General features: G+C 42.5%; 3 protein-coding genes across 9 annotated transcripts; 2 read left to right on the top strand and 1 right to left on the bottom strand.

The window, feature by feature from the left end:
- Nucleotides 1–1,116: 1,116 nt before the first annotated feature.
- On the top strand, nt 1,117–5,586 carry LOC135441060 (dihydropyrimidinase 1-like). Of its 3 annotated transcripts, none has more exons than XM_064700522.1 (10): nt 1,117–1,239; nt 1,988–2,134; nt 2,195–2,335; nt 2,396–2,445; nt 2,515–2,789; nt 2,846–2,992; nt 3,579–3,802; nt 3,879–4,114; nt 4,216–4,686; nt 4,749–5,586. In XM_064700522.1, exons 2-10 carry the CDS (start codon nt 1,992–1,994, stop codon nt 4,826–4,828), a joined length of 1,767 nt encoding a protein of 588 aa, XP_064556592.1. In that variant the 5' UTR covers nt 1,117–1,239; nt 1,988–1,991; the 3' UTR covers nt 4,829–5,586. The 3 variants fall into 3 exon arrangements, with proteins under 3 accessions (XP_064556592.1, XP_064556593.1, XP_064556595.1); XM_064700523.1 differs by lacking the exon at nt 1,117–1,239 and adding an exon at nt 1,490–1,642; XM_064700525.1 differs by lacking the exons at nt 1,117–1,239; nt 1,988–2,134; nt 2,195–2,335; ... (1 more) ...; nt 2,515–2,789; nt 2,846–2,992 and adding an exon at nt 3,246–3,439.
- Nucleotides 5,587–5,661: 75 nt separating this feature from the next.
- Nucleotides 5,662–15,207, bottom strand: LOC135441059 (PHD and RING finger domain-containing protein 1). 5 transcript variants are annotated; one of them, XM_064700521.1, is made up of 7 exons: nt 14,309–15,198; nt 11,722–14,067; nt 6,957–10,998; nt 6,373–6,452; nt 6,186–6,290; nt 5,938–6,121; nt 5,662–5,876 (listed from the first exon to the last, which is right to left on the bottom strand). In XM_064700521.1, exons 1-6 carry the CDS (start codon nt 14,714–14,716, stop codon nt 5,960–5,962), a joined length of 7,143 nt encoding a protein of 2,380 aa, XP_064556591.1. In that variant the 5' UTR covers nt 14,717–15,198; the 3' UTR covers nt 5,662–5,876; nt 5,938–5,959. The 5 variants fall into 5 exon arrangements, 3 of the variants coding, with proteins under 3 accessions (XP_064556591.1, XP_064556590.1, XP_064556589.1); XM_064700520.1 differs by having other exon boundaries at nt 5,662–5,859; nt 6,186–6,314; nt 14,309–15,196; XM_064700519.1 differs by having other exon boundaries at nt 6,186–6,314; nt 14,309–15,196.
- Nucleotides 15,208–15,623: 416 nt separating this feature from the next.
- Nucleotides 15,624–25,163, top strand: Nup358 (Nucleoporin 358kD). Its single transcript, XM_064700507.1, has 6 exons — nt 15,624–15,899; nt 16,214–19,088; nt 19,712–22,848; nt 22,961–23,819; nt 23,925–24,689; nt 24,749–25,163. The coding sequence occupies exons 1-6, from the start codon at nt 15,828–15,830 to the stop codon at nt 25,078–25,080; spliced, it is 8,040 nt and encodes a 2,679-aa protein (XP_064556577.1). The 5' UTR covers nt 15,624–15,827; the 3' UTR covers nt 25,081–25,163.
- The last annotated feature ends 6 nt before the right edge of the window (nt 25,164–25,169 follow it).

The raw sequence follows: 25,169 nt of genomic DNA on the forward strand, positions 1-25,169 counted from the left end.
TTAATTTAAAAATATTCAACCTTAATGATGAAACACAGTTCATAAAAAAAAAAAAATAACTAGAAAGGAATACAAACTAATCGATATAGAATCACGCAAAATTAACTTACATGCTTAATATTATAAAGACGTGAAACCAATAGAAAACATATATCGCAGATTTATTGAGCACCTGAAAATGGACATGTGCGAAATGTTGTAAGCGGTACTTTGATGCATAAACAATATTAATGCTCAAAGTACATGGCAATATAACAAAATGGACTGATGTTTAAAAGAAAATTGAAGTCAAGTAGACTGGGCTATTAGCCAGCCCTGACATAAGTATAATGTCATGTCGATCAACAGGAACACAAGGATCAGTTGAAGCCCTAAAGATATATAATTTATGTAGTTTTCCAAACAAAAAATATGACTCAACATCTCGATATCGATATATTTACCTGTAGTTATTAGTGTATAATTTTGCTAGGATGTAAATGTATGTCCCTCAACTTAATTTAATTATTTAATTAATATACATATATAATATACAATAAAGTGTTTTTATATGATCGGGGATATGCATACACTTCTATACGTAAGAGGTTACATGACACTAGTGTAATGCATGTAGGATTTTTTTGCATTCAAAAATGAAGCGCTTGTTCATGCAGACAGGCATACCACGATATAGAGGTGATTGTATTTTAAAGGGTGAAGATTTCCTAGGCTGGTTTTAATGGTAAATATGGGGACTTTTTAATGCTTATAGCCGAACACTTTAAATACGTTAAGTCATAGGACCTCAAAAACACTACGCTTTAAAAGCTGAGCAGGATGTTATCCTTGCCCTCTCGTCTAGGAACATTAAGTTTTCCGACGAAAATGCCGAACAGGGACGTCAAAACAATAATTTAAGTTAGCTTACTATTTAAAAATACCGATATTTTCAAGACCTTAAGCCCGGTTAGGAGAGAACATTTTGCTGATAAATGTGAAAAATTGGGTGTTAATATTACTTTTGTGTTGAAACTTAAATGTTTTGTACCAATGTTTAATGATGTAAAACAAAATAAATCAAAAACGTTAAGCAAGCGTAAATGAATTTATGAAAAGTGGGCACACTGAACAAATTAAAATATCGATAACGTACAATCGACAACCGCACCAGTATCAGAATTTTTCTGCAAAAGTGGGTGTGTACTACTTGGTGTGCTAAATAAGATTCCTTAAAGTTTCAACGGTTAAATATAAAAGGTTATTAAGCTGAATTAATTAATTGTTAAATCGTCTTTTGAATATGTGCATATCAAGTGGAAATTCGCTTAAAGATCGAATAATTTGCTAAGCTGCATACATATGTATGTACAGATATATATGTATATGTCATATACAGTTTTTGTGTCTTAAGATACATACATATGTATACCTACCTATCCATACATGCGCAAGGATATCCAAATACAGAAAATTATATTATCATGTAATTTTGTGCATACATGTTACATTGGGTTCGTGGTGTACAAGAGCTTTCGTTTAGGCAGCCTATTTTATCGATTCAACAAGAGCAGAAAGTTGTATTACCGCTAGTATTTTTGCTTCAATACATGTATGTATGTACCTTATCGCACTTTTTACGCATACATACACATGTGGGTTGGTAAGTCCAATAAAAAATTTCCCGTTAATTACAAAAGCCAGTTTAAGCTATGTATTAACAATAATAAAAAGCTGATTGAGTTTTCTCTAATGATTTTATACTCATCTTGGGTGACGTTCAACTCATTCTGTACAATTGCGATTTTGCACGTAAAAAGCTAAGACCGCAGCCCACCGCATTAAAGCCCATAGAGGTCAATGGCCGCTTAGGTGCTTATTAAAATGCTCACTAACAAAACCTAATTACTGATCTGAATAATTTGCGAACATTGATATATGCAATTTGTTAATAGGCCATTAAGAGCAGCCGCAAAATGATTTAATACAATATATAATACTTTTTCAGAACAATGTCGACTAGCCCAAAACCTGTTAAGAAAGTGCCCATCCACTTACAAAGTGCCCAAAATCGAATATATATTAAAAACGGCGAAGTCGTAAATCATGATAAGATTTTTAAAGCGGACGTTTACATTGAGGATGGTATCATCAAGTAAAAAATAACAAAGTTCAATTAAAGACTAGTTAACTAACCTTATTGAACTTAATGCAGATTTGTTGGACCTGCTTTCGAAATAACAATACCTGGAGGCGTGCGTATCATAGATGCAACGGGAAGAATGATTATACCGGGGGGCATTGACCCTCATACACATCTGCAATGTCCTATTGGAGACAACGTTACCGTTGACGAGTAAGTTTTCATATAACTACATTTTTGTATGGTTCAACATTTTTTTTATATTTTTGACAGTTTTTATCGTGGAACAAAAGCGGCAGTGGCTGGTGGCACCACTATGATAAGTAGGAACATCTGCAATACCACTGTTTGGTTTAGTTATTAGTAATATTTATCGTTTTTATCGGAATTAGTTGATTGTGTACTACCCAAAAAACACGAGTCAATGGTGGAGGCTTATGACAAGTGGCGCAGCTGGGCGGACCCTAAGGTATGTTGTGACTATGCTTTACACGTGGGCATAACTTGGTGGTCGAAATCGGTTTCCGAGGAGATTGGTATACTATGCAAGGAACTAGGCGTAAATTCGTTCAAAATGTATATGGCCTATAAAGGCCTCTATATGTTAAGCGATTCGGAGCTTTTGGACATTTTCGAGCGAATCAGAAGCCTAAATGGGGTGGCAATGGTAAGTTGTATCTGTTAGCATATCATGTAAGTATGATGAGCTCAATTCTTTACTAGGTGCATGCCGAGAATGGTGACATCATAGCCAAGAATACAAAAAATTTGTTAGCCGACGGTATCTGCGGGCCCGAGGGGCATGAATTGTCACGGCAGGAGGAAGTTGAAGCAGAGGCTGTACACCGCGCTTGCATTTTAGCCCACCAGGTAAGTATTATTTAAATAAAATATAAGAATACACATTTAGTCAAAATTGTATAAAATTAAAGCTCGTGGGAATTAGGGAAATGTTACAATAAATGTACATATACATATGTTACCATAATTGTTGATTTTGTTTTTAATTTATTATTATTTCCATTATGTATGATGCACTCTTGTACATAAATAAGAATGTATGCGGTATGTGGCACTTGATAATACTCCAATAAATGTAACCCTCGATGCTGCACTTGCATAATATATATATATATCTTGATTGCCTGCTATATGTACTCATATTATGTGCAAATCGAATGGCATCAAGGTAGCGCGGCACCCATAGCCAGTGCCAGTGCTCGTACTTATATCAAACACGGCGCTATAAGCTAAATCAACCTTTGTGGCCAGTAACGATACAAAGACGGCCGAGATCCTGATCAAGCTTCTGGCGAAGTAAGTAATACAGATACTGGATTGTCCTATTGTATTATCGCCCCAATAATTTTGTTCATATCACTTAAAGTCATCAAACGTACAGCAAATCGATTGCCTATAAATCTTTAATAATATTTCTTATTAAAACTCTGCTTAGATGAAGACACCTCTATACGTTGCTGGCGTAACAAGCAAGTCCTCTGCAGAACTCGTAGGTCGTGCCCGTCGTAGCGGCTATTCCGTGTTCGGTGAAACGCTTGCGAGCTCTATTGGCCGAAGTATGAGCAATGTTAGCAAATCGGATCGAGTTTATTATATTACCAGTCCACCAATTCGTATGTCGGCAGAAACGCCAAGGCAATTAATGAAATCTTTAGCATAGTAAGTACTTATATTGTAGAAATACTTATTTTTTTTTATTAATCTTACAATACTTCAATCGCTTTTGAAATGGCAGCGACGATCTACAGGTCACAGGAAGTGATAACTGTACCTATAATAAGAAACAAAAAGAGCTCGGTTTATATGACTTTACTAAAATACCGAATGGTGTTAATGGTGCTGAGGATCGAATGTCGGTGGTGTGGGAGAAGGGAGTACATCAGGGCCTTCTTGATCCATGTAGATTTGTGGCTGTAACTAGCACTAATGCTGCAAAAATTTTTAATATTTATCCACAAAAAGGACGAATTGGTACGTTGAACAAAAATAGATGTTATGTGTATATATTTACATCTGTGTATTTGGAAAAAAAAATATTTATATATAAACTTTTTATAACTTTTTTATCGTAGCTGTTGGCTCGGATGCTGATATTGTTATATGGAATCCACAAGCTACACGCACCATTTCCAAAGAAACCCATCATCATGCTTGTGACATAAATATTTTCGAAGGTATGACTGTTCATGGTGTGGCTGAATATGTAATAGTGCGCGGACGAATTTGTGCCGAGAATGGATCCGTTCGCGTTGCAGAAGGGTTTGGACGTTTCATACCGATGCCACTACGGCCGCCATTTGTTTATGACATTATTGAGGGAAAAGTGCGATCATCTGAAGAGCAGCACGAGGAAAATCAAAACGGCCACTTGGCCAAAAAATTTGCTGAATTAGACATTCTAATACCAGAAGAGAAAAATATTTCTGCAATGCTAGCTGGTAATATGCCATTTGCGGCAGGAGGTTCTCCTTGCAGCACGCCATCTGTGCGTGGCCGTGTTGATGGGCATCGAGACATGCAAGAGTCGTCTTTTTCGATTAGCGGTGAGTTACTTTAACTATGTTTTCATTGTTATATGCATTGTTCGTTTTTTTTTTTTATATAGAGGAACTAGACAAATCCAGTGTTCGTTCTTGTATTAAAGTGAAGAACCCGCCAGGCGGTAAATCATCTGGATTTTGGTAAATCAAATTTCTTGAGGGTATAATAATCGCACAACGCGGTCATCACCAAAATCTGCGCTTATATAAAAATAGATATCCAAACACCAAAAATTCGATTCATATACATTCAAGTTAATTTTAATATAGCCGCAAATATTATTTATTCACATAAATTTCAAAGTTAACCAATATATTTGAAATCCAGCTTACTTTTTTTTTTTTTTAATATACTCAGTGTGTTTGAAGCTACAACAAAACGTTTAATTTTTGGTATTTTCAAAATAAATTATCAGCATATGTACACAATAATATGATTGCTATTGATTTTACGTTACTTTGTAGGTATGCACTCTTTATTTAAAAATGATGATTGACAAATTATTTCATTAAAAATTAACTCAAATTAAGCATTACAATATACAGTTATTTACGCTGGATACATAATTACATTTGTTTCTTCAACAATATACATAAATACTCATGTTGCAAATAAAATACTCCTCTATCTGCCTTTTGACAATTTGCATTTAAAATCTAACTCTAATTAAATTCAGAGCGTAATTAGAAGTCTAAGTAAATGATCCCGAATTTTCAACCGATATATTGGGTCAATATAATTGAATTAATAATTTATATAAATTGAATCGATTAACACATGAGGTCCAATAAAAGTTTTTGTTTTGCCCGTATTTATTAATCTATTTACCTACAGTTTGTTAAAGCAAAGCAGTATTACTCATTAAAAAAGTCATATGAATAAAAAAAAGTAATCAACAAAAATTTGTTTTATTTTTATCTTTTTGAGTTTGTGGTGCTTTCAATAAAATAAAAAAAAAACGAAAATTAACAGACGAGTATGCTGCTTAATATATATTTTCACTTCTGTATTAGCTTATACTCTAAAATCATTCGTAGCGTAACCTAAAATTGACTTAACAACTAAATTTCAATTAGCAATGACAATATTTGTATTTGCGCTCACGGGCGTCGATTGTGGTTTATGGAGGCGTAGGAATGCTTTCGGCCGCTGAAGATAATTTTGTTAGGAAAACGCTGTGAAGACAATTTAGCTGTCCATATTGAGTTACAAAATAATTTGGAATATATCTCATAAAAAGTTCAGATACTCACCGTCCACTATCCCTACATTTGCTTATAGCTTCTTTAAATATGCGGCACATTTGACAGCGCTGCTCACTTGTCCCGTATTTAGCAGACCCAACTTCTTGTGCTTGGCGCGGAACTTCCTAACATAGGCATCAATTAAATTTTTGATTTTGTGGGGATTAATTTCACCAGAGCGACTGTGACAAATCTATAAAGTTGGATGATATTTATGTTAAAACATGTAGTCTTTGTCGTGTGCAACAGCCACATACTTTGGGTACAGCGCGTCGCATAATATCCTTGTAATCGTCCTTTGTTATCACTTTTTTATTGAAATGTGGTTTCAGTACCAGCTTTACTTCCTCAACAACACGTTCCTGGCGGTTTAGCTTACGTATAAACTGCAACCGATTTTTGGTAGAGTTTCATAAACTTATTGATTTTGTTATTATTACTTACCCTATCCTTGACTTGTAAATCCACTGCCGAATTGGGCACATCATCATAGAGTTTCACGTGGTCGTCGACCAATTTGTTACCTGAAACCACAAAATGAAACAGTTAAGCCTTTGAAAACATCATCGTAATTGTTTGGCAAAATTTGTTTGAAAATGGCAACAAACCGCAAAGTGTTTAACGCATGGAATAAATAATTTCGAATCCCATTCTATTAATATAGCATTATCTGCACGACGATATAGTCTAAGGATTATACATGCTTTGCTAACGCAAAAATATTTCAAAACATAATCTTCTTTCTAGTCTGATTTATAGATATAATACAAGTGCCACACAATGTTGGTAGATGATGATATGTAGAGTAATACAACTTTGGAAAATCAAAAAATTAGCGGAATAGGATGATAATAATCCATACGGACATAATGCCTTGCTGCTCTTGTCAAAAACCAGAGTAATCAGGGATTCTCGCAGTAAAGGTACAATGATTTCAAATAATTATTAATATATCCTTTGCTGCCCCAACGGTCTATATAGTAAGGTTAAATTTACTGCAAATACAAGTATTATCAATTGAAACCCACCTTTGCCTTTCGTTTTGCGCTCGTTTTTGTTATTTGCACGTTGCTGTTTCCTTCCAGTTGAGGCATTGTACCGCGATGGCAGCCTATGTTGACCCACAGGGGAACTGCTTCCAAAGAGATTGTCAAACATCTCAGCTTTACCGGAAGCGGGCACCCCGCTGCTTTTGGAACGTCTAATTGAACCAATTGCGTTGCCACCATCTGGCGGGGGCTCAAACAAATCCTCGTAGTCCGCCGAACCAGGAGAGTATGGGCTTTCAATGTCCATATTGAAAGAGTCGTCCAGCACAGTGGCCATACTGCTAACACCGGTGTTGCCGTTACGCATTGCTCCACTGCCCGAGGGCAGATTCACTATACCACTGCTGCTGCTGGCCACACTGCCGCCAGTCTTGGGCATGGTGCCCAACTTTCTTACGAGTGTAGTCGGCGGACTAGATATAACCGGTATGTGTTGTGGCGCGGACGCAACACTACTACTTGTTAGCAGGACATTCGACAAAACCGTAATTGAATTATCGGCAAGATTATCTTCAGCGCCAGGCACAGCCAACGCTGTGCTCATTGTGGTGCTGTTGAGATACGATGCCGATGAGACTTCGATGGATTTATTGGCCAGGTCTTGCTGAATGGTGTTGCTGGGCTTACTCATGAGTGCCATGACCAGCTCTACTGGATTAATGCTCACACTCGAATTTACTTGGGTCGCTGTGTTGCTTGTGCTCGACAAGGTCGGTGTTCCTGTGTTCACGTCGGCCAGATCGTCGCTGTGGCTGTTGTGTTTCTGGCTGCACGTAAGTGCATCAATTTTTTCCATGCCACCGCAAGCATTACCGCCAACGCCAGTGGAAGTCTGTAGGGTCATTGGTTCTAGATTCTGGGCAGGAGTTGGTGTTGGGGAACGCGGAGATAAAGAGGGTGATTTTGTCGGCTCAAATGGATCATAAGCATCCGGAGAACACGGTCCCGATTCCGGAGGTGTATTTGGTCCGATCTTTTGCGCTGAAATGAGCCCGTCATTAGCATGTGGCTGTTGCGGCTCTCCGTCAATAGCACCCCGCAGAGAGCACACGGTTTCTAGATCGTCTGCAGAGTGTATATCGTCGGCATCATCGTGCAGCGGATTATTACGGACTTTGTGTTGTTTTTTGGCGGGTAAGTTGAACTTCACAAGATGTGGCTCTGGTGGCGTTTTCGGACCAGTAGTTTGTGTGAGATTTTCATATGAAGCCTCCAATATCGTTTCCAAAGAATCGGTTGGCGGCGTTTTTTCGCGTTGTCCATTCTCTCTCATCAACACATGACCCGTAGCGGATGCGACGCTGTTCCGTCGCCGTTCGCGTCTCATCAAGAGCTGGTTATCATTTGCATCTTCGCTATCGGTCAGCACAATAACATCGGCCGGCTCTTGGTGCACTTGAAATGGCGAGCGTTCCAGATCAATAATCGCTACAGGCTTTGCATCTAGCTTTTTTCGCTTTCGTTTAGCCTTCTTACCCGCTACCCCGCTACTGTTGGTCAGCCGGTCTGTGGAGGTGCGCCGCCCTCCAAGGAACTCATCCCTAGTCGGTGGCAATGTTACTACAGTCTGCTGTTGTCCCGACCCTACTAGTGCATTGCTTACCTCCTTGTTGAAACTAACGCTGACAAGAATATTGTTGCCCGATGCAAATACCTCCTTTGAGGGCAACGGTTCAGGTGTCATGGTGTGGCGCTTGCGCTTTTTGTCCTTGCGCTGCTTGTCTAACGGCTTTTTCTTCTTCTTGCTTTTGTCTCGCTTGGGTTTGACTTTTTTCCCAATTACTGGCGTTTGGCTGCGATGAGGATTCTCATTATAGTGCGTAACGGGCGCTTGTGGAGATGTCAAGGGCGGCGTCCAGGACGCAGGCTTTTCGCCACTAGTTCCAGCTCCACTCTCGTGAATAAAGTTAAGACGTTCCGCAGAAAGACTGGGCGTGGGGGACGGTGACCAATGCATCGCTCCAATGCCCGCTGATGATTTTTTGGACTTTTTACCCAACTGAGGTGCGAGAAAATCATCAGCATCATCAAAGGGGTCACGTTGCCGCGAAATCCGTCGCTGCCGAGCCACCGGACTGTTACTTGATGCACGCTTCTTGCCTTTCTTCTTCTTATCACTCTTCTTTTTCTTCTTTTTTCGTGGACTTTTTGAAAGACTACGACTTAGCCGTGGCGTATAACGCGGTGAATAGCCAGGCGAATTCTTTGCACCCTGCATGCTGCGGCTGCCATTCATTCGCGCCGGCGTATTTGATCGGGATCGCACTGATACTGTGCTGTTACTCCGCTGCAGCGGGCTGTTACGATGAGCTGGTTGTAGTGGTTGTGAATTCGGCGGTGAATGTTCGAATCGTCTACCGCCCGGGGACACAGATCTGCGACGTGCTCCCTGCTCATGCTGATGCCTGGCAACACCTGCTGGCGGAGTTGGCGAAATGCTAAAACTGCGAAAACGTTTCGGGGACGCTGAACGTGTTCGTGTACGTGTACGCGTCGAACTACGTGAATAACTACGCGAACGTTGTCGCCGTTCATAGCTAACAGATCGACTCCTAGCAGATCGAGCTGCGTCCCGGCCATAGCGATCCTTTTGGTGATGACGCGACGTGCTAACGACATTGCGCACATCGTAGCGTGGCAGCTCGCGTCGTTTTTGTCGCTGAAAATGTGGCTGCATATGGTATTGATTTTGCGACTGATACTGCTGATGATGGTGGTGGTACTGGTGAGGGTATTGGTGTTGATTATGGTGCTGCTGGTAATGTCTATGCTGAAATTGCTGGTTTCGAAAATTGAAGCGTAGCCCACCACGGCCGCGACCAAATCCTCGAACAAATTCGCGACCCCTGAACGTGGCGCGTTGGCGTCCGCCATGAGGACTATTTGAGTGTGATCTTGACCGGGAATACGACTTGGAACGACTATTACGTCTACGACCGCGTGGCGATTTAGTTAGACTACGACTGCGGCTGCGGCTGCGATCGGGACTTCGATTACTGCAGCTGCGTGTGACAGAACGTGGCGTGTTAGTGTGAGAACGTCGGGAGCGACTTCGGTCCTGTTGTTGCTGTTTATCACCGCGGTAATTGCGGTCTTTTCGCCGCTTGCCCACTTTTTTAAACGTCTCAGAAGCTTCCTTGCTACGTTTAGAACTGCGCTTGGATTTACCAATTTTGGTCTCCCCTTCTTTACGATGGCGACTACCACTACGACTGCGACTGCGACTGTGACTGCGACTGCGACTGTGGCTGCGACTGCGTCGCTTTGATTCGTTTTCATTTGTCAATTCTTCGTCTTCGGATATAAGTTCGGTACCCATACCAGCAACGCGCTCCTCACTGTCTTCGGCTTCTTCAGACTTTTTTGAATCGCTTTTTTTGGCTTCACATGAAGGATCTGATTTATCGCTTTGGTGTCCGGCTGTCGCATCCTCCTCCATATTTTTCTCATCCAAACATGGCGTATAGGATCGATCTTGGTCAGATTCGCTGCTTGAAGTTTTCGCTGATACCTCGCCTTCCTTGGTTTCTTTTTTACCACTAGCGGGAGTATCCTCTACAGATTCCTCAATGAGCGCCTTCTCAAATTCTTTCGGTTTATCAATCTCTAACTCTTCCCAATCACTGTCATCGTAGAGTTCCAAAACACCTTTGCCTCTGTCTACAGTACGGCCATCCTTGATAATGGGGCTAGGAGTACTGCGCGTTTTCGTTTCATCATCATCGTCAGGTTCCTTGCTAGCTGGTGTAGCCGATGCGCTTCGTTCACAATTCAAGTTGCTACTTGCCAGGTTGTCATTGCATTCTTCTACGTTGCTGTCACCGCATTGCACAGGCTTATTAACAATCTCTTTCTCGTCCTCTTCTTGCTCTTCTGTCGGATTTTCAGGTTCATACAGATCGCTACCGGCATTGTGATCATCCTTAACATTGACGACTGTATCGGTTTGAGGCTCTGGAGGCAGTGGTATATCATCATCATCATCTAATTGTACTAAATCTTCATTCATTTCGTCGTCATCCTGAGTAAGTAAAATAATTTCAAAATTGAAAGAAAGAAAATAACATATCACGGTTAGTATGCCAAGGAATTTCGATTGTTTCGGTGTGAATAGGAGCTACATAATACAGACTGCAACTAAGCCTCAATAACTGTTAAAAGAAACTCCCTTTTTATCAGTTATTAATATAATTATACTCTGTAACCATTAAAAATGTGAGTAACAGTATAAAAATATTAGTGCATATGTATGTAACAGTCGGTAGGAGGCATTCTTGTATCCTTGAAGTATATATGTATCGGGTCAGCACCTAGTCTGCGTAGCTATATTCTGACTAGATAATATATTCTGACAAGATAATCAGACCCAGAGACATCTAATTTGCGAATCATACTTATTTTGATTTATTGTATACGTATATACATTTTAGTCATCTTATGCCCAATTTTATAATTTTCGGACAAATTTAGACACAAGATTTTATTGACGAGGTTAAGGTATCAATAAACTTAGCATCTGGCTTAAGTGTTCAGGTGCGTGTGCTTTCCGCACGTCAATATCATGTCGTTGGTTACGGCAGTTCTGAGTTGCGAGCAGGATATCTCGGGAGCTCTCGACTAGAGCACTATTGAGCTTTTGAATATTACCAACCCCAAAGAAAGTTGCGTTGTTCGGATATTTATAGATATGTGCCATTTCTCAAACATTGCTTTCATACAAGTCTTAGAAGTAAAGAAATCTTACCTCGTCTGAGTTCTTTGCAGATTTTTGCGGTTGCGCGAAGAGTTCTGTGGCTACCGCCTGCGATTCCTGTGAGTAAATGGAGAAATTCGGACAATTTTCATCGTCGTCGTCGCCATCTTTTTTAGTATCAATTTGGTTTCCATAATCTGTGCTAAGTTTAAACAACGAGCTGTTCCACGACAAGCTGGGCGGCGGTGCCGGTGGCGGTGGTACAGTCAAAACCGGTGGCATTGATATGCGTGAGCCGAGAACAGGTGCATTAATGGGTGCGGGCAGACCGCTGAAAAGCGGTCGCTGTTGCTGCTGAGGAGTTATGTGTGCGAAGCTGGTGGATGGGGCGACAGATGGCGTTAAGGGCATACGTATGCCGCTGGAATATGACGATTGGCGCGGTTGCTGCATATTTTGATTACGCTGCGGTTGATTAGGTGAATTAAAACGTATGTTGAATGGCGTAAAGTTTGTATTGGGTATAGTATTGTTGTTGCCGTTGGGGTTGTTGTTGTTGCTATTGAAAGTTTGATTGCCAAAACTGGACTCCGCAGACGAATTATCACTGCTATTCGCCATACCGCCAGTTGAATGTTGTTGGTACTGATTAGCAGCAGCTGCACTGCCTCCTCCGCCGCCGCCACCACCGCCACGAGAGTTGTTACCGCTATAGCGATTGTTAAAGTTGCCATTACCACCTTGACCTATATTGGGTCCCGAACCGCCACGTTGGTAAAGGGGCACTTGAGTGATATGTTCTGTGGGCTTGTTAAAATCAGGTTTTTTAGTTGGTTTGTCAATAGCCGCTGCCATCTCTCGCTGTGGTAAATTCAGGCTGCCGTCGGCATTAATATGGACTTCGCTCAGATTTCGCGATGCATTATGCCAACGATCTTGCAGTTCCATTATACTGGATAATATATCACTGGCCGCAGCAGCAGCCGAATTGCGTGTTGAGGCAGCTATTCTCGCTTTGCCCTGGAGAAGGGCTTTGCGATTGCGCGGCGCTCCAATGCTAGAACTACGAACTGACGTTTGAACTGCAGTTGAAGCTGAGCTCCCAATATTAATATCTCCTCCAACATCGTCGCGCATTTCATCGCTATCCGAAAAATACTCCAAACTGTTAGGGTTGCCGAATATTGAGAAACTAGAAGCGCTGCCACCGCTTATATGCGATCCACGCCCTCCGTCCATTTTGACGCCAAGTTGTTCCGCTAACCGCTTGCTGGCCGACATTCGGGCGCTGTCATTTAAGCTTCGAGTGCATTGGGATCTTATTTTGCGCGTTACTCTCCGTCTTCTTCTCCGCCTTATGACCTTCTTACTAGTCTTTACTGCGAACTTTTCATCAAAATTATTAATATCATACTCCACTACGTATGTGCGATGCGTAGCCGTACGCCGGCTACGTCGTCGACGCGATGTGGCGTTTCGTCTTGTTGTTGTGGTGCGGGTGGTTCGCGTTGTGCTATTCCGGTTACGTCGAGTTGTTGTTTGTGTCGTTGTTGTGGTAGTTTCCAGCTGCGCTTCTGCTACAGCCTGGCTTAGGGATCTCGTCTGGGTGTGCCGCAAGACTGCCGCCCGTATTCGTTCGTTCTGACGAGTGCGTAAAATACGAGGCTGCTGGACTTGACGTACACGTAAACGCGTTTCTGGCAATCCCATTCCGCGAATATCTTCGTACAGAGTGTGTAAGTCCTCAGCAAGTTCTAAATCTTCGTCTTCAGCCTCGTCGTTTGAGTCAATGCAGTTGTCACAGTACCAGGAGCCTGCAGGTATTTCATTAAGAGGCGGATCTAAGCAGTCCATGTGGTAACCTTGGTTACAGCTGTCGCAAAGCAGCATTATTTCTTCGCGGTCCGGACAATTGCATATTTCACAATTAGTAATATCATCATTATCACTGGCCACAATACCAGTGACGTACTCCTCGTCGTCTAACACAAGTTCCTTTTTTGACTTGCTCAGATCTACTCGAACTTCGCGAACAATGTTGCGTCGCTCACAACTATCCAGCACTATGATTCTATCGAACGCAAGTCGATCAATGGGACAGGTTTGAACATTGTTCGCCCATGCCTCAATACAGGCTGCACAAAACATGTGCTCGCACGTTACAGGTCTGCCGATCTCCTGTTGGCGGAACGTCAACAGGCAAATTGGGCATTTCTCCAGCAGTTCGTTACTGCTGCTACTGCCATCGGAACTAAAACCGCCATCGAGATCCGCTTGTACATCAGTTCTGATAATATTATTGGCCGCCGCTTTTTCATTCTCATTCTCATCCTCGGAAATGATTAATTTCCTTCGTTTCTTTCCACGTACCCGCTTTCTCGTAATTTGTTCATCGATCTGAGGGAAATAAAACAAATTAAATAATTTGTTAAGAAACATTTCTAGTTGTTCGAATAATACCCATCGTTTTATGTAAAAACTTTTGGGTAAATCCTTATAATTATTAGCTGCACCCTTCTTGCTCTTTATTTCTAACTCAAATCACTTTCAATATTCATTATAGTTAAAAAAAAAAAACAATACGCAAAAGAAAGTCAAGAAAGGATACACCAATAAATATAATAAATCAAACTTTTACCTCACTACCGCTGTCAGGATCATTGGCTGAATGAAGTCGGTTTGCATCACCACGTCTTTTAAGCTGGAGAGCCGACATAGTTGGCGCTCCATTTCTGTTAGCGTTGCTAATGGCATGGGGAACTTGTTTTCGATTAGATCGGTTACTCTGACAAGGTTGAAAAACCGACGAGCCTGGTACCCGCGTACCAAGGTCAATACCCACACTCAAAGAAGCAGAGGCAGGGGGAGCATTGTCATTACTTGAAACCGAACAAGAATCATCCGCGTCCGTGTCATCCGAATCCTTAAATTCGATTCGCATGATTATACGACGATTCCTCTTCTCACGATCATTACTCTGTACAGTCTTCCTGCTGCAAGACGGCTGATTCATCTCTGCATCGCTGCAGTCGCCGGAATCAGGCATGCTGATGCAACTTTGAATGTGTGTTTATGTCAGTGTATATCGACTTTCAGTAAGTGTGGAATCCTCGTCTTTACGATATAAACTTGGGAAGAACTTTCTTTGCGAGGGTTTTTATGTATTTATGTTTATTTTCAACTTTTACTCCTTCATATACGATTTTTCTACTTCTTCGCAGCTACATTTTTCTGTTAAGTTGGCTGCGCTTACGCAAACCTATCGATTTATTGTAAATAAGCAATTGATATCGGCACTCTCGGAGGCGTCTAAAACTGTTTAGGCCGCTGCTCTTAAAATCTGCACAAAGTCACAGTGCTCACAAAACTGTTATTTCATCTGGTTGTCTCCGGGCGTCAAGAACACTTGCATATTTGCCTTATCTTTATTACCATGGAAGATATGTAGCAACATTAGTTAATATAAGCAATGTTAAAGGGTTTTTGTGTTATAGCACTTTCAAACAAATTTTCTTGTACAATATTCACCAACACATAAATATACACACACATACATAGCGAGCCAAGTAAAAAATAATCGATATATTAGCTAGTGCTACTATCGTAATAAAACAATTCATCGATAGTTGCTAATGGTGCTATCTTAATAAGTCTGACATTATTGGCTTTGTTTGCCTTGGTCATACTAAAATGTAGATTTATATCTATCTAAAATATAATATGCGCAACTTAACGAAACGAACCGCAAACTGTAGTGGACAAAATTTGTGTTTTAGAATACGTGAATTGGATAATTTTAATTAAAAAATAATTTGGCCAATTATTTTCCAAGTTCTTCGATTAATTTTTTATGGTTATTATCGATAGACCGATAGACCATAGAAGCATATTCGCTGATTTCGGCGCCGTGTGCGCGCTAAAAAGTGATTCTTTGCGATACAGCTCTTTTCAATATAACAAATTTAACTTGATAAGAAACAAGATTTATTAGTCAGTGTAAAAAAAAACACAAATTAATTGAAACCTAATTGTTTTCTTGCTAAAAACTAATGATTTGTTTTTCACTGTCGCAGAGTGCATGACGAGTAAGAACGAGGCACATTTTTGCGCACGAAAAAGTGAAAAATACAAGTTATAAAACATTAAGAAAAGAAACTATGTTTACAACTCGGAAAGAGGTGGATGAGCATGTCCACAAAATGTTTTCTAAAGTTCCGCCTGGCCCAGAGGTTAGTTATATACAACATTATTGCGTGTGCATTGCAATTTTCTAGCAACGCTTGCGAAATAATGGGTGCCCGCCATTCATATGCATACATACATACGCATTTGTGTACGTATATGTATCGGCGTCTCTTGGCATGCAAGAAGCCGCTATAAGCTATATCTGTTTATAAATTAAGTTTTTCCCTGTTAATATAATAAATAAACACTGCAATAATTGGAATGTATGTAAGGTTTAATCTAATGTCACTATACATGTATACAATGCATATCGCAATACTAATTGAGGTTATGTCTTATGTTCTTTCTTTACACACAGCGGGACATGAAGGGCTGGGCGGTGGGCCGTTTGTATAGCAAGATCCAAGAATACGCCAAGGCCATTGAGCATTTAAATGCATTTTTGAAGGTAAACGATGATGCTGGCGCCCATAAGCTAATTGCCCGCTGTTATAAACAGTTGAAAAATCCGGATTACCAAAAGGCGTTTGAGCACTACCAACGCTCCATTCAGTTAAATCCCAAGCAGCCAGACGTTATAAATGAGTGTTGCAGAATGCTATATGAGCAAAGGAATCTCTGCACCCCAGACAGGGTTTCCTATTGGTTGGAGTTGGCCAGCACAGTTGAAGATCTTCAAGAAAGCGAGTTGCTGCTTGCGCTCCGCATGCGCTCCTCGGCGGGTACAGTAGGTTGGGCAGAGCTGGATAATTCGATGGAACTGGTAATAAAAAAAGAGCTGTTGACCCGTCCACATAATACGTTATTGCAGTTGCGGCTGCTACAAACCTACTTGGAAAAAAAACGCATCGACGAAGCCTTTAATTATGCTTACAAAACAGAGCTCGAATTCCCTGCTCACTCCCAGTCGACTGAGTGGTACGATGTGGTTTTAACGGTGCTTCAGAAATGCGAGTCCAAAGAGACATCAAAGGATTGGCCATACTGGCAGTTGTTGCTTATCACTCTCGATCGGCTCCTCCAGCTCAATCTGCAATCCGATGCCAGCAATAGTTTGGGGGAAAGCATTGCCCAGCTCTTTAAATTGGATCAGTATGTATACAAATTTAGTCTACTTGCCGATCAGCTTTCGATCAATGGGGGCCGTGAGCTGCATCAATGTTGTCTAGAACACTACGCTGGACAATTGTTCCTACACGCAGTAACGATGCTCTTTAAGCGTGAAATTCTCGGCAATAAAAACAAATGGTCCAGTACGGTGCGTGCAGCTCTCCCGTTGATGTTACTTGGCTATCAACAAAATTCGCATGATGTGAAATCATCTTATTGGCAACGCCATTGCAACAGCATGCAGCAGAAGCTGCTTAACCTTTGGCGGCATCAATCCGCCTTTCGGTGTGCCCAGCTCGGACGTACGCTTCACGGCTGTGTGCAAATGCCTATAGAGGATGCCGGACAAAATGATTGGCGGGAAAACCAATCGCAAGGCCTTTGGCCGAATAGCGATGAGCTATTGGCGGCAGCACGCCAACACTGTGTAGACAGTCAGTGGCGATCACAGCTTTATCAACAGTTATACACGCATCCCGAAAACAAATTGAAGGAGCAGTCGTCGTATCTAGTACGTGATCAGCGTCTCCAGCAGCCGCTATACGAATGGCCATCGGTTGCCCAGATTGAAGAGCATGAGCAGCTGGCGCTTCAGCTAGCACCATCAACTCTAGATCACCATGTTTACCTAGCGCTTAGCACTGAAAATTTGGCAGAGGCGCCGCGCGTGCACTTCTATAAAGCCTTGCGTCGCGATTGTAAGCAGCCTTTAAGCAACTGCAGTGTTGACACTCTAAGTCAAGTGGATGTAGATATATTTCTGTATGCTGTTGTACTACAGGCACAGCGTAAGATGCATGTGCAACGCGAGAGTTACAATAGCTACCATGTGGGCAATCGCAATGCGGCCGCCCGGCCCTATATGCTGCCTTTTGCAAACATAATGGGACGCAATGAGTTGATCACGCCGGAGCAGAACAGATGGTGGACTGTTATGCAGCGCATCCACGACAACATAGACATTGGTGAAAACTATCGCATTGAGCACCGAGAACACCTCCAGTTCGGACTCGAGGTAGTCCGTTGCCAGAATGAGCCGCATATTGAGATAATAATGCTACTCCAGCTTGGCAAGCTGCTAGCCAGCCGTGAGGATTGTGCTAATTTGGAAACGCGGATTGAGGCATTTTACAAACTGGGCATTAGCATGATGATACGTCATCAGGAGCATAAGCTGGAGCCATTTTATAGGTACTTTAAGTATTTGAATATCAATGCAAGCAGTGTCTGGATACAGGTAAAGCAGTTGGCTGAAGAAGCTCTCGCATATTTAAGTAAGCGCTCAATAAAGCTAGGAAATCACCAAGAGTTCGTAAAAGATATAAATGGCCTTAAGTTGCCCATGGCCACTTATCTCCAGGCGGAGGCCTATCGTCAGCTGGCAGATTCAAGCCACACGTCTCGAGTAGCGCGTCAAAACTTCCAGGAACGACGAATAGAGTGCCTGAGGGAAACTAAGCTTTTGCTTGGAAATAATTCTGACCATCCACTCAGCTCTGTGGTGCAGCGCGAACTAAAGAATTCCTTAGCTGACGAGCGCTATAATTCACCTGAACTTCATAACAATTCCAGTACCTATGAGGATGCTGAGGATGATTATTATACTGGTGCTGCACACTCGCTTAATCGCTCAAGGCGCCAGCTGGAGTCGCAATCGCCAGCTTCCTTACACCTGGAGCAAACTATAAAGCAGATAAGCAAACAATTGTGCGTTCTCAAGGATAATGTAGGCGGTAACTTGGAGGCTATGCGCCAGGACATTAAAGCGATATCCGAAAAATTCGATATGATTGAAGAGTTTCTTAAGAAATTGAAGACGAATAGTGGCTGTAGTCACGAAACCCAATCCCGTGATGTAGACGCTGCTGCCGCAGCGGCTGCACTTGGTCTTGATGAGTTTTTAAACATGGATGATGCAATCCAGACAAATTACTTAAATTCCGTGCCGCCAACTCATAATGCCCAAGAACGTTTATATTCGTCAGCTGGAAATGCTGCACAGCCGAATGCAGCATATGGAAGCCCTATGTTTAACCAGAACCAGATGTACAATTACTTCGCTAGCCAAGCCCAGTTTATGAGAACTCCGCCAACGGCCAGTAACATGCCACCCAATCTCTATGGTAAGTTAGCCTCACACATTACGAAATACTTTTTAAACTGGGAAAGCCCGAAAATGAAACTATATATAAACAACAGTTTTGCTCTTTTGATTATATATATGAAAATTCCTATAGACATAAATCAAATTAAATTGTTTGAAACTTTTTCGCTTACCATCCGATCGGGCCGAAACTAATATTTTAGTTATTTTTAAGTTATTCTCAAAGCACTACATAAAAATTAAATGAATACGTATTTCAGCGATTTTGAAAACTGTATGAAACTTTTTGTTTATCGTCGGATCAGCTTCAAACTCATTTTCAGAAATCTTTGTTAAAATTTATTTGATACTCTTTTCGTGACATGCACCGCTCTTGGATGGGAAATGCTGGCTAAAGGTTTAATAAACGAAAGTTTATTTTTCGGCTTCCAGACTCGCATTACAAGATTTAAATGGGCGTAAATTGTTGATTCGAACTTATGGGGCTTTAGAGGATGGACTTTAAAGATTCTTTCAATATAATTGCAGTTCAAGATATTACGGCCAGAATTAAATTTTTCACATATTCATATAAAAGCTGACGGTTTATTTATTTACGAAATAACTATATGAAAAATAAAAATTATATATTTTGTTTAACAGGACCACGTCCACCAGCGAGCTTTGGTGTGCCGCCCAACATGTATCCGAATCCAACAGGTGCTCCATTTATAGAGAGTTTGAATTATGGAATTGCTGCGCCGCCACCCAGCTTAGTACTACCGCAAGTTTCACAGGCACAGCCGTTTAACCACCCTCCAGTGCCACCTAACGTAAATATGGCTTCTAGTGCAAACTTCTTTAATACGGCACAATTTCTGCCGTCGACCGTTCAAGTTCCACAGCAGGTACCGCAACCGGCTCAACAACTACAGCCGCCTGTGCAGGCGCCTCTGGTGCAGCACAAGCCCACAATAGCAACTACCACACCGATTACTCTAGCTTCTGCTACAGGTACTGCTGCAGTATCTGCATCTGTCGCCGCTTCTCCTGCTGCGGCTGCTCCTCCTGCTGCGGCTGCTCCTCCTGCTGCGGCTGCTCCTCCTGCTGCGGCTGCTCCAGCCTTAGCTACTTCGGCCGCTGTCGCTTCTCCAGCTATTTTCAATCGGGCACTCAATAATCAGCCAGTGGAAAAGGAGCCTCCAGCCAACGTGGTTATCACCAGCTCAGATCCGCTTCCGAAAACAGCAGTCGCTAGTGCCCAACCGACTCTCAGTGTTACCATACCGCCGCAGCATATAAAGCCCAGTTTAGTGCAGCCCGCAGAGCCAGCGGCCGTTGGAGGAAGCGATTTTAATTTCAGTCTAGGCAGTAACAATGCAGGCAACATCTTCAGCGGACTGCCCACATCCACATTTTCATTCAAGACGCAGGTTGCGCAAGCTGCAGCCGAGAAGCAAAAGGAATTGGCTGCAGATGCAGCCAACAACGACAGCGTCGGGAGTGAGCACAACAATGGTCTTGGTGGAGATGCGTCTGCTGAGCTAGACTATGATCCACGGCCAGATTTCCAAGGCATCATACCGCTACCAGATGAAGTGGAAGTGCGTACCGGGGAGGAGGATGAGAAAGTTAATTTCAGTCATCGAGCCAAGCTTTTTCGGCATGTTGACAAAGAGTGGAAGGAGCGCGGAATCGGTATCATTAAAATATTGACGAACCAAACCAACGGTTGCACGCGAATTTTGATGCGACGTGAGCAGACCCATAAGATTTGTGCAAATCACAAGATCACATCGGGTATGACTCTTACCACGCCCGAGCAGGATAAGGAGGAAAAGTCTTTTCTATGGGCAGCCAATGATTTTGCGGATGAGAAGTTAAAACTGGAAAAGTTTCTTGTCCGCTTTAAGCTGGCCGAGGCAGCCAAAGATTTTAAGTTAGCTTTTGAACAAGCGGCAAGAGAAGCAAAAACAAATGAAATAAAACCGCCTGTATTTGGCCCCGCTAAGGGTAGCGCCATCAACAGCTTTGTGACCAGCACGCCTGCGGCGAGTGCGTTGCCCAAACAAATAGAGCCACCTAAGATGGGTGAAGTTGAACCTAAAGTTGACGCTGTAGTTCCCAAGACACTGTTTGGTAATTTACCCGGTACAACAAACGCTGCCACAACCTCGCCCTTTGCCAATTTCAACTTTGGCACCACTTTGGCAAAGGGCACTAAGCTGTCTTTTGGCAGTGTATCAGCTGTAACAGACACAAGTAGCAGCAACACAGCCTTCACGACTGCTTTTAACTTTGGCAGCAACCTCTTCAGTAAACCTGCAGTGCAAAGTGAGCAACATGCAGCACCTCAACTACAGAACCAAAATCAAACGACCGCTTCGGACGTGGAACCTGAAGAGGAATATGTGCCTACAGCGCAATTTGCACCTGTGATTCCGTTGCCAGAGCTGGTCGAGGTCGTAACTGGCGAGGAGGATGAACTGGTACTTTTCGAGCATCGCGCCAAATTGTTGCGCTTCGACAAAGAAACAAACGAGTGGAAGGAGCGTGGCTTGGGTAATATTAAGCTACTTCAAAAGAAAACGGATCCCAGTCTAGTGCGACTGCTCATGCGCCGGGAACAGGTGCTCAAAGTGTGCTGCAATCAGCGTCTTCAACCAGACGCTAAGTTCAGCTTTTTAAATAATACACAGAATGCTCTAACCTGGGCAGCACAAGATTTTTCCGAGCAGGAGATGACCACCGAGTTGCTATGTGTGCGATTTAAGACCGCCGAAATATGTAAAGAGTTTTATGATTCGGTGCTCAAGGCACAGGCGGCCATGTCCCAAGCGAAACCTAATCCTGAACCGCAAAACAAACCGATTGACAAAAACATCAATAAGGATACCGAAATCAAAACTCACGGCTTTGGTGATGCCTTTAAGCCAAAAGCCGGAAGCTGGAACTGCAAAGGCTGCTATACCAGCAACGATGCTGCGCAGCTTTATTGTGTCGCTTGCGAAACTCCCAAAGATGACACAGTGCCACCAAAGACATCAACGCTCGACCAGAGTGGGGCTCTCAATCTTAGCAGCAGTGCCGGCAAATTTACTTTTGGTTTTGGACAGTCCACAGCAACGAAAAGTTTTAGTGTTGATACCAAAACGGCCTCAGAAAAATTACCACCTCCAGCCGATCCACTTGCTGCTACAACAAATGTCGCGTCCGTTATCAACTTTGGCAATGCAGTTACTACTACGAAGCTCACTGCCTCAGCGTCAGATAAACCCAAAGCTGTTGGCTTTGGAGATGCCTTCAAACCGAAAACAGGTAGCTGGAACTGTAAAGACTGTTATACCCAAAACGATTTCGCGCAACTGTACTGTCTAGCCTGTCAGGCGCCGAAGGATGATAACGTGCCTAAAAAGGAAAACAAACTTGACGGTAGTGGTGGGATAAACTTTCCAGCTTCCTCAAGCAAATTTACGTTTGGTTTTGGTGCAGTACCAGTTGCGACAACCAAATCAATCAGCGGCGCCAGTAGTGACAGCATTACCAATGTAATGCCCAATAAAAACATCGAAGGCAGCATCTTTAATTCTGCCAGTTTTAACTTTAAGCCAACAACGGTTTCAAGTAGCAGTCCTTTGGTTTCCAACACATTTAGTTTCTCAATGCCCAAGATACAGCAGCAACCCAAAAGTCCAATTGGAGTTAGTGGTGGAGCCGATGTAAGTAATGATGATGAAAGCCACGTCGATGAGGAGGAGAATAATGCATATTTTGCGCCCGTTATTCCGTTACCGGATAAGGTAAGTAACGTTTGATTCAAATACTACGTAAAACAACGTTTATTTCGAAGGATTATATAACAAAAATAAAAATGAAATTAAACCTCATGAAATAAAAACATTGCCCTTACAGATTGATGTTAGGACCGGCGAAGAGGATGAATTCTTGCTCTACGTGCAGCGTGCGAAGCTGTATCGTCTGACTGAGGATGGGGAGTGGAAAGAACGCGGTCTGGGCAACCTAAAGATCCTCCGTCATAAGGAGACTGAAAATCTGCGTGTGGTCATGCGGCGGGAAAAAGTATTAAAAATCTGCCTCAATCATGTGCTAAACTCAAGCGTTGTCTATAAGCCCAAAGATGAAAAAACATGGTTGTTTGTTGTGCACGATTTTAGCGAAGGTGAATCTGTATTGGAGCGCTTTGCATTGCGCTTCAAGAATGCAGACATTGCTCAGGTATTTTATAATACGGTAAAGTGCGCCCTCAATGGCACCGCTGAGCCCATTTGCGAGGAGGAGAACCAACAGCAAGAGCAGTTGAATGCAACACCCAGTAAACCTGATGATGAACCAGATATATCCAATGAAATTCAGACGCTCGCAAACAAGCTTACGCTCAGTTCCGAGTTTTTGACAGCCCAGTCGAGCTGCAGCGGCTGTCGCGGCTGTGAGCCGGAAAACTTTGATTACGGACAGCCGGCGAAAGAAGAAGTAGCGATTAAGCCACTTCCCCTAACGTTGCCTGCCTTGAAGTTACCAACACCCAAGGAACAGGATCAGTTTCAGGCGCAGGATGCTGCGGCATCGCCCAATCGGGGCTTGCTTAAGGCAAGTACTCTGGCAGCCAACAGCACCACTAATAAAGGCGGTAGCTTCGGCGGCTTTAGCAACGCTGTTTCCGCCAACTCTACAGCCACCTCTGCCGCGTCACCGAAGCAAACAGAGACAAAATCGGTTGGTCTGGGAGGTGGCTTCCTCTTTGGCAACCCAGGTAAGCAATGGCATGACCGCCTTTAACGAGGAAAATCTGTCGAATTATGTAGTATAACAATTAGTAGTATCATATTTAAAATTGATTTTCATTTTGCTTTCTTAGAAAAACCTGTTTTTGGGCTGAGTACATCGCTGTTTGGAGGAAACAACGCTGCCAAGCCGCAACAGTCCGTCTTTGGAGGTCTTAGTGGCGGGGAAAATAAGTATGGTAATCAGACCAATTCGATATTTGGTAGTACAGGGATTCCACAGATCAGCAATCAAGAGGAGGCGCCCAAGTCAATTTTTAGCCCGTTCGGTAACAGCAGCTTCACAAACAGCAATAGCTCACCCAGTTTTACGTTCGGCACCATCTCTGGATCGAGTGCGGCACCCTCATTTGACAATCAGATAAAGGATAAAACCATCTCAGTTGCGGAAACGACAGACAGCCAGGAACAGACAAAGGACAACAAAGAGAATATTGCGGAGACCGCTGGGACGAAGCCAGGCACCTCTCCTTTGTCTCTCGATCAAAAAACTGTCAATTGTTTCTCAGACTTGGCAGCAAAGGCCGGCGATGATTTTGCTAGCTTGGCAGCCAAGGGAACCAGTAACCCGATTGGTTTTCAAAAGTCAGACACTGGTGGCTATTTTGGCTTAACGCATCAGGATGATTTCAAGAACTTTAAGTCGCCGACAGCAAAAGAAGACAACACTACGGAAAGCGTCAACGATGATGATAACTACGATCCACATTATGAGCCCATAATTGCTTTGCCCAATGAGATTGTGGTCAGCACCGGTGAGGAAAACGAGGTGAAACTGTTTGGTGAACGCGCGACGTTATTTCGATTCAATTCGGATTCCAAAGAGTGGAAGGAGCGTGGTAATTTTTCTACAAGTGTGTTTAAATGAATCTGGTTAATGTCATCTCGTTCATTATAGGAGTAGGCGAGTTGAAGATTTTGAAGCATACGACTTTAAACACCTGTCGCATGGTCATGCGTCGTGAGCAAATTCATAAACTGGTACTCAACATGAAGATAAGTAAGTCGTTCACGATGGAGTACATGAACGGACAAAAAAAAAGTTTTATCTGGGCGAACTTCAATTATGCCGAATCCTCTGATGGTGTGGTAGAACGTCTTGCCTGCCGTTTTAAGAAGCAAGAACTGGCTGATAAATTCCATGAGACTATAGAAATGTGCGTTGCTGACGCAAAAGCGTCGTCTTCGGGTGAAGAGCCAAACCAGAAGGATGCATTCGTCGAAACTTGAATTAATAATAAGCCGTACTAAGTTTAAACTTATTCATTGTTGTATAAGATTCAAAAGTAATAAAATGAAAATATGTATTTGTATTGGTT

The sequence above is a fragment of the Drosophila montana genome, unplaced genomic scaffold, assembly GCF_035044405.1.
Source record: "Drosophila montana isolate Dmon_TW-CO22-7 unplaced genomic scaffold, ASM3504440v1 contig_1761_1, whole genome shotgun sequence".
Lineage (NCBI taxonomy): Eukaryota > Metazoa > Arthropoda > Insecta > Diptera > Drosophilidae > Drosophila > Drosophila montana.